This window comes from Fusarium tjaetaba (assembly GCF_013396195.1).
Source record: "Fusarium tjaetaba strain NRRL 66243 chromosome Unknown NRRL66243_c0000010, whole genome shotgun sequence".
In the NCBI taxonomy this organism is placed as follows: domain Eukaryota; kingdom Fungi; phylum Ascomycota; class Sordariomycetes; order Hypocreales; family Nectriaceae; genus Fusarium; species Fusarium tjaetaba.
Window position 1 is genome coordinate 477,893 of NW_023501206.1, and position 11,622 is coordinate 489,514.

The 11,622-nt window shown below is 48.8% G+C and overlaps 5 protein-coding genes across 5 annotated transcripts; all 5 read right to left on the minus strand.

The window, feature by feature from the left end:
- Positions 1–214: 214 nt before the first annotated feature.
- Positions 215–1,681, minus strand: FTJAE_341 (transcription initiation factor TFIID subunit 7; the record flags this gene model as incomplete). Its single annotated transcript, XM_037349704.1, has 1 exon — positions 215–1,681. The coding sequence occupies one exon, from the start codon at positions 1,679–1,681 to the stop codon at positions 215–217; it is 1,467 nt and encodes a 488-aa protein (XP_037212688.1).
- Positions 1,682–2,058: 377 nt separating this feature from the next.
- On the minus strand, positions 2,059–3,100 carry FTJAE_342 (uncharacterized protein; the record flags this gene model as incomplete). The annotated part of the gene is made up of 2 exons (XM_037349715.1): positions 2,059–2,399; positions 2,455–3,100. The coding sequence occupies 2 exons, from the start codon at positions 3,098–3,100 to the stop codon at positions 2,059–2,061; spliced, it is 987 nt and encodes a 328-aa protein (XP_037212689.1).
- Positions 3,101–3,846: 746 nt separating this feature from the next.
- Positions 3,847–4,788, minus strand: FTJAE_343 (start-like domain protein; the record flags this gene model as incomplete). The annotated part of the gene is made up of 1 exon (XM_037349726.1): positions 3,847–4,788. The coding sequence occupies one exon, from the start codon at positions 4,786–4,788 to the stop codon at positions 3,847–3,849; it is 942 nt and encodes a 313-aa protein (XP_037212690.1).
- A 554-nt stretch (positions 4,789–5,342) lies between these two features.
- On the minus strand, positions 5,343–7,102 carry FTJAE_344 (cytochrome P450 monooxygenase 51B; the record flags this gene model as incomplete). Its single annotated transcript, XM_037349737.1, has 3 exons — positions 5,343–6,479; positions 6,536–6,733; positions 6,854–7,102. 3 exons carry the CDS (start codon positions 7,100–7,102, stop codon positions 5,343–5,345), a joined length of 1,584 nt encoding a protein of 527 aa, XP_037212691.1.
- A 2,488-nt stretch (positions 7,103–9,590) lies between these two features.
- Positions 9,591–10,862, minus strand: FTJAE_345 (uncharacterized protein; the record flags this gene model as incomplete). The annotated part of the gene is made up of 2 exons (XM_037349748.1): positions 9,591–10,711; positions 10,766–10,862. The coding sequence occupies 2 exons, from the start codon at positions 10,860–10,862 to the stop codon at positions 9,591–9,593; spliced, it is 1,218 nt and encodes a 405-aa protein (XP_037212692.1).
- Between the last annotated feature and the right edge of the window lie 760 nt (positions 10,863–11,622).

The following is an 11,622-nucleotide window of genomic DNA, read 5'->3' on the forward strand; positions in this document are numbered from 1 at the left end:
ACAAGCACACAATGGGGCATCTTGTGATGTATGGCAGCTTTACTAGCAGTTGGGTGAGAAATAGTCCATGTGGTATTTTTATTAGGGCCCAAATCCAGAATCAAATCACCGCTTGCCCAGATCTTGGGCTACACCTTAACGCCGTCTACCCACCACAAACCCAGCTGCCTTCTCAGCAACTGATATACACCATGGACTGATTTATACTCCCTCATCAGTCATCTGTCTCGATACCGATAGATGAGTTCTTGAGCTCAATCTCTGCCCTGAGCTGCTTGATGGTCTGCTCAATACGAGTCCGGAGGATCTTGTTTGTAGTACGGGCCAGTTCTTCTTGCTTGCCGGCAAGCTGGTTCTTCAGGTCGTTGATGAAAGACTTGACGCCCTTTTCTTCGTCGCGCTGCGCTCGAGCATCCTCGTCCAGATCCTCATCGTCGTCATCATCATCATCGTCCGAAACTTCCTCAGACTCATCCGACTCAATGCTATCTTGGAGCGGCGCGGGTGTATTGGCCTGTGTGGTTGTCATTGGCGTTGGAGCATCCATACCGGTAGCGGAAGTTTCATCGCCCATTTCCCCGAAAGCGGCCTCAAGATCGGCTGCAAGGTCGTCTTCTCCGAATACATCTTGGCTCTGGAAGTAGTCCATACGACCATCATCATCATCATCGTCCATATCGCCCTCGGCGTCCTCGTCCTCGTCTTTGCTCTCGTCGACCCATTCCCAGCGCGTAGAACCGGCTTTAGCATCCTCGGCGAGTAGACGTTCGACTTCTGCTTCTTTATCCTCAATCTCCTTTCGACTGATGGTCTTGGCAAATCGCCGGTTCACGCAATCGTGCATGGGCGGTGTTAGGCCGTGTGGCCATTTGAAGTGTTGGTCGATCATACTTGGTAGAGGTGTTTGTCTTGCTTCAGCTTCGGTGGAAACTTTCTGGTAAACCAGAAGCATTTGGCAGATGTCTGCAGACTTGAGGAATGATTTGCGATCCCATGTCTTCATCGCCTCTGTAACTGTAGGCAGGTCCACCATAACAGCGGCAAACGGCTGACCTTTGACTGACACGACCGCCCTTCGAGAATCCTCCTCAAAGAATTTGAGTTGTATGTCTGCTCCTCCCTGGCTCCGAGGAATACCCATCTTGCCATTCTCCATGCACGAGCGCACATAGTCACAGTGTTCTCCTGGTAGCATCCTCAGAACAAATTGTTCCTCTATCGATGGATCCTTCTCTCGATCGCTCGCCTCTGAGTCATAGCCATCTCCTGGCGGATGTACTGGTGCGCGTCCCTTTGGCTTCACCACGACCGTGGGGGTGAGCCCTGACTTCGTTGGTTTAAGTTTTATTTTTGTTGTTGGATGCGCCGAGCCCAGCTCATCATCTATTTCTTCGTGTGCGCGCTTTTTGCTCTCGACGAGTTTCTGTGTGGGCTTAGGTTGTCGGCCAGCTTTCGTCTTCACTGGAGGTTGTTCCGCAGGTGTTGAGGGTTGCGATTTTCCGATCTTGAGCTTCACCTTGCGACCTTCCGTCGGAGTCGGAGTCGGAGCAGCTGGACCAGCCGGGACCAAGACTGAAGGTGTCGCATTCGCATCAGCGACGAAAGAGGAAGACCGGCTAACGTTAAGCTTCAGACGAGGTTTTGCGGGTGGTTGGCCATCCTTTGGTGTCGGTGTCGACATGCTGCAAATGGAGAGCTCAAGAAGTTCACGATGCTCAATTCAAGCGAGTGTAAACTGGGTATGTCCTTCGTTCCTTATGACTCTGAAGTGCGGGGGAGCAAGGGTACAAAATCGCACTGATAAAGTCGATGCTTGGAAATGATGCGAAATGTCCTTTTATTTAGGCAAGGTGAGGTAAGTGATGAAACTAAAATGGAGGAGCCGCGCAGCGCGCATCTTATGGATCAGTTCCACTTTTACCCGCTGGCCATGTATACGTATATCAAGCATTGATGGAAAATGGTGAACCGAACATTCTTTGCATGTTTTTCTCCTTCTTGACAGTGATTCGTTAAGCTCCAGGCAAAATAAACCAATGTCCTATCTAATCTGTCCACTCAAGCTTGCTTCAGAAATTGGAGGGTCCGTGTTTTATTGACCACAAGAACTTCTGTTGCTGAGTCTATAACATCTTGCCACGATGTATTGCGGCAAGTTTCCTCGAGACTTGGTAGTTTCTTTGCTCTGCTAGTCTTTGTCTTTGTGTTGGATGCACGCTCGCGAATCGCTTGAAGCAGTAGCTTGGCGAGTACCGGGTCTCGTTGCCCTTGTTTCTTGAGGTAGGTAATGATAAACTGATTCTCTCTCATTTTTGTGGTTTTGTGTTCGCGGTTCCAGCGTTTTGTTGAGTTGATTGCATCGTTAACGCGTGACTCTAGACTCGACGAGCTCGGAGGGGCTTCGTCATAAGTTAGTTTTTAAAGGTCTCAAAATCCCAGGCCAGAATGACTTACTCTGCTGATAGTGGGGACTTGAGGCGATATCTGTTTTTGCCTTTCGCATTGCTCTTGTTTCTATTCCAAGTAGAGATGGGCTTGTTGGAGCCTCATTGCCCCTAACACCTGCATGTCGCGAGGCGTCAATCATTCGACCTGATATCTCATCTATTTTTGTCCTTGCGTCCTCCAGTTGGTTGTTCCATTCCATTGTGGTATCACTCATTGCTTGCTGTAATCTCTCGATGTCCGCTCGTGTGGCAGGCTCACGATTATGTCCAATGCGAGCCATGTAGGCCTTGACTGTTTGGATCTCAATCATCATCTTCGTCATCCTTTCTTCATTCTGGCGTCTGAATTCTTGGTCATCGGCGGTGCGGATAACGAGCTGCTGGACTTCTTTTTCAAGTCGACTGGCAAGCGAGAAGACAGTATGGAGGTTGAGTTCGAAATGCATATTAGCGAGCGCTTCTGCTTGTTTTAAGAGCTGATTTTCTTCACTTTTTGGACTGTTTGGCGTTGTTTGGGTGGATGAATACGTAACATCGGGGAAGGTTTTCGATGCAGTGAAGGCTGGAGCAAAGCTGGCCGAGGATTGACTTGAAGGAGGCGACAGAGGTGCACCAGTTCCCTTAGGAGCTGATCGGTGGCGGTTCTGGCTCATGTTGAAAGCAAATTGAGTTTTTCTACTTGAGAAGAGAAGCGAGACAGGTATCGCTGAAGGATGCTCATCAGAATATGAATGGCCCGGTGGTGATGGAAGGGAAAAGAGGCCAGGAGACGTGACGCCTCCATGAGATTTTGATGATTACCTACCTAGGTTGTTTGTCTTTCCCATCCCCTTCCCCAAGGCAGGTAGGTATAGAAAGGTGCCTGAATCTATTGGTGTTTCCTTCTGCCTTAAAGTGAAAATGCTCCGAAACTGTTATCGAAGAGTGAAGGAAGGAAGGAAGGGGCTAGGTTTGGAGGAGGTTCAGAGCAAGGAGGCAAGAGAAGCCTCTGACACACGAACAACACCTACCTTACCTATACCTTAGTACCTACCTACCTACTACCAAGGTAAGTATCTCGAGATTCGCCCCAAGGCTCCTGCCTAAGTACTACCCAGGTAGGTATACAGCTCGAAATCTAATCCTTTTCCACTCCGTCTGATATGGAAGTAAGGTAACTCAGGTAGGTAAGTAATAGGATTTACTTAGCAGCGCATTCCATAATGTCGAGGTGTGCTTCTTGCAAATGTGACCTTGTAACCCAGCAAAATAATTCCATATATCCGATCTTGACTCGGAGAATTTACAATTTGAGCGTTTGCAAATACCGTACAACAATAGCTCGTTTCTTGCTAGAATGATGGAATGCACTCGCGCGTGCAGGACCAACGTCTGTATTACCCAAGCGCCATGGCCTTCATTATTCAATGTCACCAATAACTTCAGCATCTTTCCCCTTCAATCTCTCCAGACCAATCCAGCCCATGAATATACCGACATCCTTAGCTATCGCACCAGAAAGACCTAGCTTCTGTGCCCACATAGGTACCAAGCCTTTCGCATCAGATGCTGTCCCCATCACCCATTCCAAGCTTCCATCGCCTAATTCTCTTACCCTCTCAACACTTGTGTAAGCCGCCCGAATTGGGCCCTCGTGTTTAGCCACGTCTGTTGCATCGTCACTGGCCCGGATCGCGATTTGAACGACAAGGAACTCCTTGCGTCCACGGACAGCAGCTGTGGCTTGTAGGACAGGAAAGACACGCTTTGACAACGGGCCAGGAAGGTCATGGACGGACTCTTCACGATGCAGCGTCCAGTCAATCCAAGTTTCGCCGTTCAGCTGAATCTCAATGCCTGAGCAATCCCATTCCTGTAGTCGCTTAAAGCTCACCACGCTTGGCGTAAAGGTCTTCTCCGCCTCACCGTGCTTCTCCTTGAAACATCTCACGAACTCTTCCCAATCTGCCGTGCCCTTCTCTTTCTTTGCTTCATGAGTACTCCGTCGAAGCGCCCAAAGCTCTGACTGCGCTTTATCAGGTGGTATCCCAAGCTCCGGGTTCTTCTGCGCTACAACCCCAAGAGTCTCAGCATCAACAGTACGCTCGAATACATGAACAGAAGCGGCAGACCCGTCGTACGTTTTGACTGTCTTGTGTTTCCAGAGATCACTTGTGGACTGTAGTTCAGTAGCAGGCTCCACGGAAGGGATCTCGGAAGGGACGGAGTTTAGGAAAGGCAAGGCTTCGAGAATAATCGAGGAGAGAAGAACCTTGAGCTCTTCTGGCGGTGCCCCTGCACCTGGGAGTTTAGAAGGGCGTATGCCCCATAGGCGGACAAGAGGGCCATATGACTCGTTCATGATATCGGGATGATGTGCTGGTCTTTGGCTTTGGTCAAGGGTACTGATGTAAGTGGTATTGATAAACAGTTGCTTCCCAAGTGAATCTTCGCAATACAAAAGAATTCATAAAGAGCAGAAACAGAGCTGGCGATAATGCTGCTGAAAGACGTGTCGCCAGTCTCATTGCAGAATAACAAAGCTACTTCTCAGATTCAGACTGGTATGAATGCAGCACAGTCGTCATGGATGGCGCTCAGCTTGGTGGGGTCAAAATGCCAACTTCCGACTTGGTATGCCCCCATCATCCATGAGATCGGCTCGCCTAGCCATCAGTTCATCACAGTGAGAGGGAAAGACGGAGAAAATTGTGTTGATTCATAATTTAATCGTTGCTTATTAAAAATTTATAGATTCTATCGCCAGATCTTTGCTGGCATGGCACGACAATTGACTTCTTTTTTGGAAAAACCAAGCCAGCCATTACAAAACACTCAACTCCCGAGCATGCCCATTGCGTTTGCCGCATATATACAACTTATTTCGTGTTGTCTCATCATTATTTTGGGCCAAATCTACTGCTGGCGTCTTTCCCAGTGAATGTTGGCGGGCTCCAAGGGTCGTGAGAAAAGCGAGGCGTAGTCGGTGTCGATCAGAGTGTTGCCGCCATCCACATTGCGGAATTTGAACTCACGCACAACCTCAGCAACAATTGTCTGAAGCTGGGCGTTGGCAAAGTGCTCGCCAATGCATCGGTGACGACCAGCACCAAAGGGCAGATAAGGAGAGGCAGAACCCTTGCTGACAAGACCGTAGCCATAGTCGATCTTCTCTTCGTCATCGCCACGGTTAGCCATTCTGGGGAAGTTGGGAGAGTCGGCCTCCCATCGGTGAGGATCCCACTCATCGGGGTTGGGGAAGTAGGCCGAGTCGGTAGCGCTGACACCAGGAGCGGCGAGAAGAGTGTGCGAGGTCGGGATGGTGTACTTGGTTCCAGGAACAGGCATGGGAGACTTGACGGCGCGCATGATAGAGTGAATAGGAGCGTGAAGGCGGAGAGTCTCCTTGATAATGGCCTGGTTGAGGGGCAGCTTGGCAAGGTCGTCGTAAGTCAGGGGAGGCAAATCAGCACCGAGCTCTCTAACCTGCTCTTGGTACAGCTCCTCCATGATGTGAGGGTACTGAGCGAGACGGAGCATGATCCAAGAGCTGGTAGAAGAAGAAGAGTGCTGGCCAGCCATGAGAAGAGCAATCATCATGTGGGCGACCTCATGATCAGGGACAGGGGTGCCGTTCTTGTAAGTAGAGTTCATGAGATGCTTCATCATATCGTGCTCGGTGTCATCGTTGTCCTTAGCGCGTCGCTCCTTAATGGTGTCCATATAGATCTTGGCCACAGTGCGCTGGGCGTGGTCGCGCTTGCGGTTCCAGGGCAGAGGAGCCCAGTGAAGCATAAAGTTGATGGGAGTGAAACCCATGTCGAGATCGTGGTAGAGAGCGGCCAGAGACTCATCAAACTTGTTACGGATAACACTGCCCTGGAGGGCATGTGAGGCAGTGAAGATAGTGATCTCGGCCATTTTCTTGGGAATGTCGACAATACCGGACTTGCCCTTGAAATCAGGGCTCTTCTTGAAGTAATCGCGAACCTCGGAGGAGATAATAGGCACATATGATCGGAAGGCTTCGGTCGTGAGGGCGATCTTCATGAACTAAAGCATTTCTATCAGCATGTTTGCTACGCAAGGATCGAATTGTCGTTTCTAACCTTCTTCTGCTCCATGAGTTTGGCGTTGGGGCAATCATACACGACATCCTTGCCGAAGACAGGAGTAGTGAGAACAGTGTAAATCTCCTCGGCAGAGACATCCTTGAGCTTTCCGTTGAGGATGAAGTCGTTTCCAGTGGGGCCAACAGCGACAGTGGTTTTCTTTCCGAGGAGGACAAAGGTGAAGACATCGCCATGCTGGTATAAAGTCAGCGTTTAGTCGTGCATTGTTTTCTAGCATGATAGTCTTGGTTTTCTGGCGCCTTGTGCGTCCAAGACTCGTCTTCAATCCTAGATTTTTGGGCTCCTTGAACGTACCTTGGCACGGTTCTCCCTGAAGAACTTAGGGGGGTCCATTCCGTATGTGATAGTGCTTCCAACGAAGGGGAACCAGTGGAAGACCAGGGGTGGTTCATTACGGTTCTTGAAGAGTAGCTGGTTGAGTACATTGAGAACGACAGAGAGAACTATGAAAGCTCCAAAGCCAATTCCAATCTGCTGGGCCAGGGGAAGCTCCTGATATTGTTGTGCGAGCGGGTGGCTCGCAAGTTCTTGGAGGAGACCCATGATTGGGTTTTGTAAGGAGGATATCAGGGTTTTCGTTCCGTTTCGAAGGATGGAATTACTAGAAAAGAAGAAAAGAAGAAAGTATCGTCCTCGGCGCCAGGAAGCACAAGAAATCCCAATGGCGAGTCTGTAGAAAGAAGAGACTGACTGGAAAATGAAAGGGAATGATGGCGAAGGAGATTAACTGATATGTAATTGCGACAGACCCCGACGTCTTTTTTTCGGACTGGGGTGTCTTAGCTGGTAGAAGAGACCCCACACACCTGCCGAGCAAAAACAGCCAACAGCACGGTACACCGCCTGGACTCTGTCGAGATTAAGCCCGTAGAATTGCCTCGCCCCCTGTGTGGTTCACAGTTTACAGCACTCCTGCTGCCCTGCAAAACGGAACCCGATGTGGCCCATGGACGGTTCCTGAAAATAATGGGGCGCCATGCCGTCCCGTCACGAAAGGGTGTGATATGATTGGCTTATGGTTACGGATTCGTATTCGCATACACTTTGTGGTGCCAGATCTTGAGCCCCTCCATCCCTCCTTTTTCGCATTCTTATCTGCTTGCCGATAGAAGATTTATTTGTTTTTTTGCATTGATCGCTTACGTAGTGCCCAATATGTGTATGTATGTACATACCTTAGTGTTTACTAATTATAATAGGCCCAATCTGTATTTTTATCCTCCTTCGACAATCACTCAATCATGGTCAAACACCATTATCACGTGAGGTTTTGATGTAGAAAATGTTATTTTCTCCCTTGTAAACCAATTCACCTACGTCGCGGCCCTTTCTTCTCTGCCCCTTGTACTGAAAGACTGAACTCTTAAAATGGTCTGATGAATTGGATCACGGAGTTTCTGATTGGCTTCATCGCTATGGTCCGAATAAGAACCCGACTCTTGATCAGCCGTGAACTACCCGGCTATTTAATGTGACGATTCTCGAATCATTTTCAGGGTCCTCGATGAATAAGACCATATTGTTTATTGGTCAATGGCTTTTTGATGTGTCCAGGATGAGAAAATGCGGATGAAAAGACGTATCAGGATTCACATGTTGATTTGCTACCTAATGGCTGATGGAATTCTTGCAACAGTAGGTACGATTCAAAATTTGAAAGAGCTCACAAAGTCCTGCATGCTCTATGATCTCAATTGGAAGCACAGATAGCCATTGATTTAGAAAGGTTGCTCAATTCAAGGGCCACTCCTAAGAGACTGTTGTGATGTACACGTTTGTTTGACAACTTTCGAGGCCACGATACCACCAGAAATGCTACCAAACACTCGGAAGCTACCCCTGAAGTCGCCGCAATTAACAATTTAAATAAAAAACATATCATGTTTGTTCCCAGCCCCGGATCACTCCGATCACAGAAACCACCTCGCCTACGAAGCCCCGCTTAAGATGGGCTGACGCTCGCGAGGCTCATTTTATATGAAGAAGTAAAACGTCGCCCGACTCCCTTCCGTATTCGTGAGACGGAACAGTCAAGAATAGTCCCAATCACCGGTGCCTATCCGTCCCGGCCGGCGCCGAATTGACGTTACGGCCCGGACGAGGTCTGGGAGAATGGTCGGCATCTGAGGATAAACAGCGGGTTTGAGATTTTTGTGCAGTTTTCTCTATCGATGATGGCTCTACGGACTGCACGGCATGGCCCCGATACCGGTTGCGAAACCACAAGTCTCACAAGTGTCAAAAATGTTCACGCAATTCAGAAGACGTGAAATGCCTGCCATATCAGGGCATTATCAATACAATAGTGAACTAGGTTCTCTCTGCCGGAATAAGCTCTCAGCCACAAGTCTCAACTGCAAATAACACTTCTAGCCTATCAGTTCGATAGGGTCTGTTGCGCCTCGAGGCCAAACTCATCTGTCACCGTGCCCCTTCTTATCGCTGTAGAAGAAGTCGGTGAGCTGCCCGTACATATTTCTACCATCGTGAACTCGTTGAACTGTCCACGAGGCCAACAAGACGCGGCGTTGGCCAACAAATTCTGACTATGTGGTGGTTAGCAATACTGTGCTGTATGAAATCGAGGCTCTTCCTAGGGAGTCCGGGTAATATGATTCAAAATGTTTTTATTTATTCCTGTGCCCTAAACTATGAATCGTGAAAATCATGAGGGGAATATTACCGACGCCTGTAATCAGAGTATCAGAGTATCTACCAAGAGCAAACACAGACTCGCCAGGCAATAAAATATGTGAGTGAGCAAAAGGCATGTCAAATTCCTCATGTATCCCCATAAATGCACGCAAATTGCATCAATGCTCGAAATTCGCCTATACATTAGTAGTGAGCCGCCGCCAGGTAACATGAACGCGAACGTTGTCTTGTTAAGTCCGCTGCGTTACTTATGTCGCAACAACAACCGTCAAGGACATCTTACAAACTCCAACTCCCAACAAATCTCGCAACCCTCGTGAAGTATCGGCTACACTTGTCGCCGAAACGACAGAAGCCATTTAGAGAATCATGTCTTCTAAGCAACAATGCTCTTTCCGACAGCACCCCATCGAAGCTTACGAAGCCCACTGCCCGAAGATCGAATTACTTCCTGGCCGCAGGATGCCGTTTCGTTGACACTTCCAACGCTGGCAGCCAGCGCCTCTTGCTTGCCGACCTCACGGCCGATAACATAACCAGCACCAAACCCCACCACAGAGACAAGCACGACAACCCCAGCGCTGACAACCCATGTGAGAAGGGTTGGTGAGATGCTGGTTGGCTCTTCGATCTGGGCAACCTTCTTTTTCTTAGTAGCCCGTGAGACCGTCGGCGATCCGGAGCCGTGCTTGCCTCTTTCAGAGGTTCGTGAAGGGGATCTTGCGGGGGAGCCCCGTTTGCGGGGTGGAGATGGGCCCGCAGGTCGTTGGGCTCGTCTCGGCTCCGTTGACAGCTCTGACTCTGGTACAAATCGGAGTTCCATAGGTTGACTGCTGGGACCTACACCTGCGTTGGCGGTCCTCTGGGCCTCTACTTCATCCTTTGACTTGGGCAGACCTCTAGCAGCATGCGCGCAGGAAAGAAGAGTAGTGAGAGATGCACGAAGAGCCGCGTCGTTCTCTTCACGAACAGCTGGGGACATAAAGCTTGGGCCCGCACGGTGGGGCCGTGTCTGTGATCGTTGGGTGAAGGATGGCCGTGTAAGACCATTATGAGGATGAGGAGGAGGGGCGCTTGGGATGGCTGGAGCCGAGTCTCTTCGTTGGGTGGATGGATGAGTGAAGGCATTTGGCTGAGGTCGAAAGATGCGCTCTGTAGGTTGATCGGATACACGTCCGAGCGCGGTGACGTTATCACCATCCGACTCAGCCTCTGAATCCATATCCGCCTCCTCCTCGGGCTGAGCGTTCTCGGTCGAGCTGGTAAGTAGGCGATCATCTTCGCTATCGCTCTCGTCGTATTCCTCCTGGCTACTCAAATCGGCCGCGTTCACATTATGAATAGCAGTCTGCTGTTGAGGGAGCGATCGTGCTGATTGCTGTAATCGTCGTCGGCGCACATATGGATTTCCGACGCGCAGGCCGGTAGTAACAATCTCATCACCGATACTGGACAGGGAGGAAGATGAGGGCTGCGATGCTACTTCTACCCAAGTTTCTAGAAAAGTTAACATACAAGTTTGGACAATTTGACCTACAGGGTGGGACTTACCATCGTGACGTCTCTGAGAGGGAAGCCCAGGACTCGATCTCGCTCCATTTGGAGACATCCTATTTCCTTGCCAACTTTGGTTTGCTTCTCCGTCCATTTTCCCTCTCCTCACGCTGATAAGATCGAAGTTTGTTGAAAGTTGAGTTGTTGGGACACACGGTATTCAAGTTCCGAGGCGGAGTACAAGAAGACACGGGACTCAATATGCTAACTAGATCAGCAGTGCAACTTCGCTTATCTCTTGGATATTGGGTGGTGTTATTTAGGAGGTTGCCGAAAAGTTGAAAGATGGCGAAGCACAAGAAAGACAGATGAAGTACAAAGTGAGGGTATAAAAAAAATAGAAAGTAAGTATCGTTCTTGGCCAGCGAAGTCGGGGCTGGGAAAACCGTTGGTAAAGTACAGTCAAGAGCCTGGCTGGAGTGGACGATTGTTTTCTTGTTACAGGCACGAGAGCACATCTTGCTGCCCAGTGATAACAACTAAGTAGCGGTACTTGTGGCACGGGTCGGAAGACAGTGCGGACTCACGGTGCACACTACCTACCCGGGTGAGGGGGGGTCTGGGTCAGAGTGCTGGTAGTCTATCGATAGGAAATTTGACCTCCCTAAGACCTGCTATTATTATATAGTAAAGCTATTATGCTAAAAGATATAGGATTTTTAAAAGAAATAGATTTTAAAGTTAATAAAATAGTAATAGAAATAATAAACTTAAAATAGATTAGTAAATTTAAAATCTATTATTTAAAAAGTAATGCCTTTCTTTAAAGTATAATACTATTATATTAAAAGGCATAGCTAACCTAGACCTATTAAACTAGTAGTATTATATAATTAAGATAGATTATATAATAC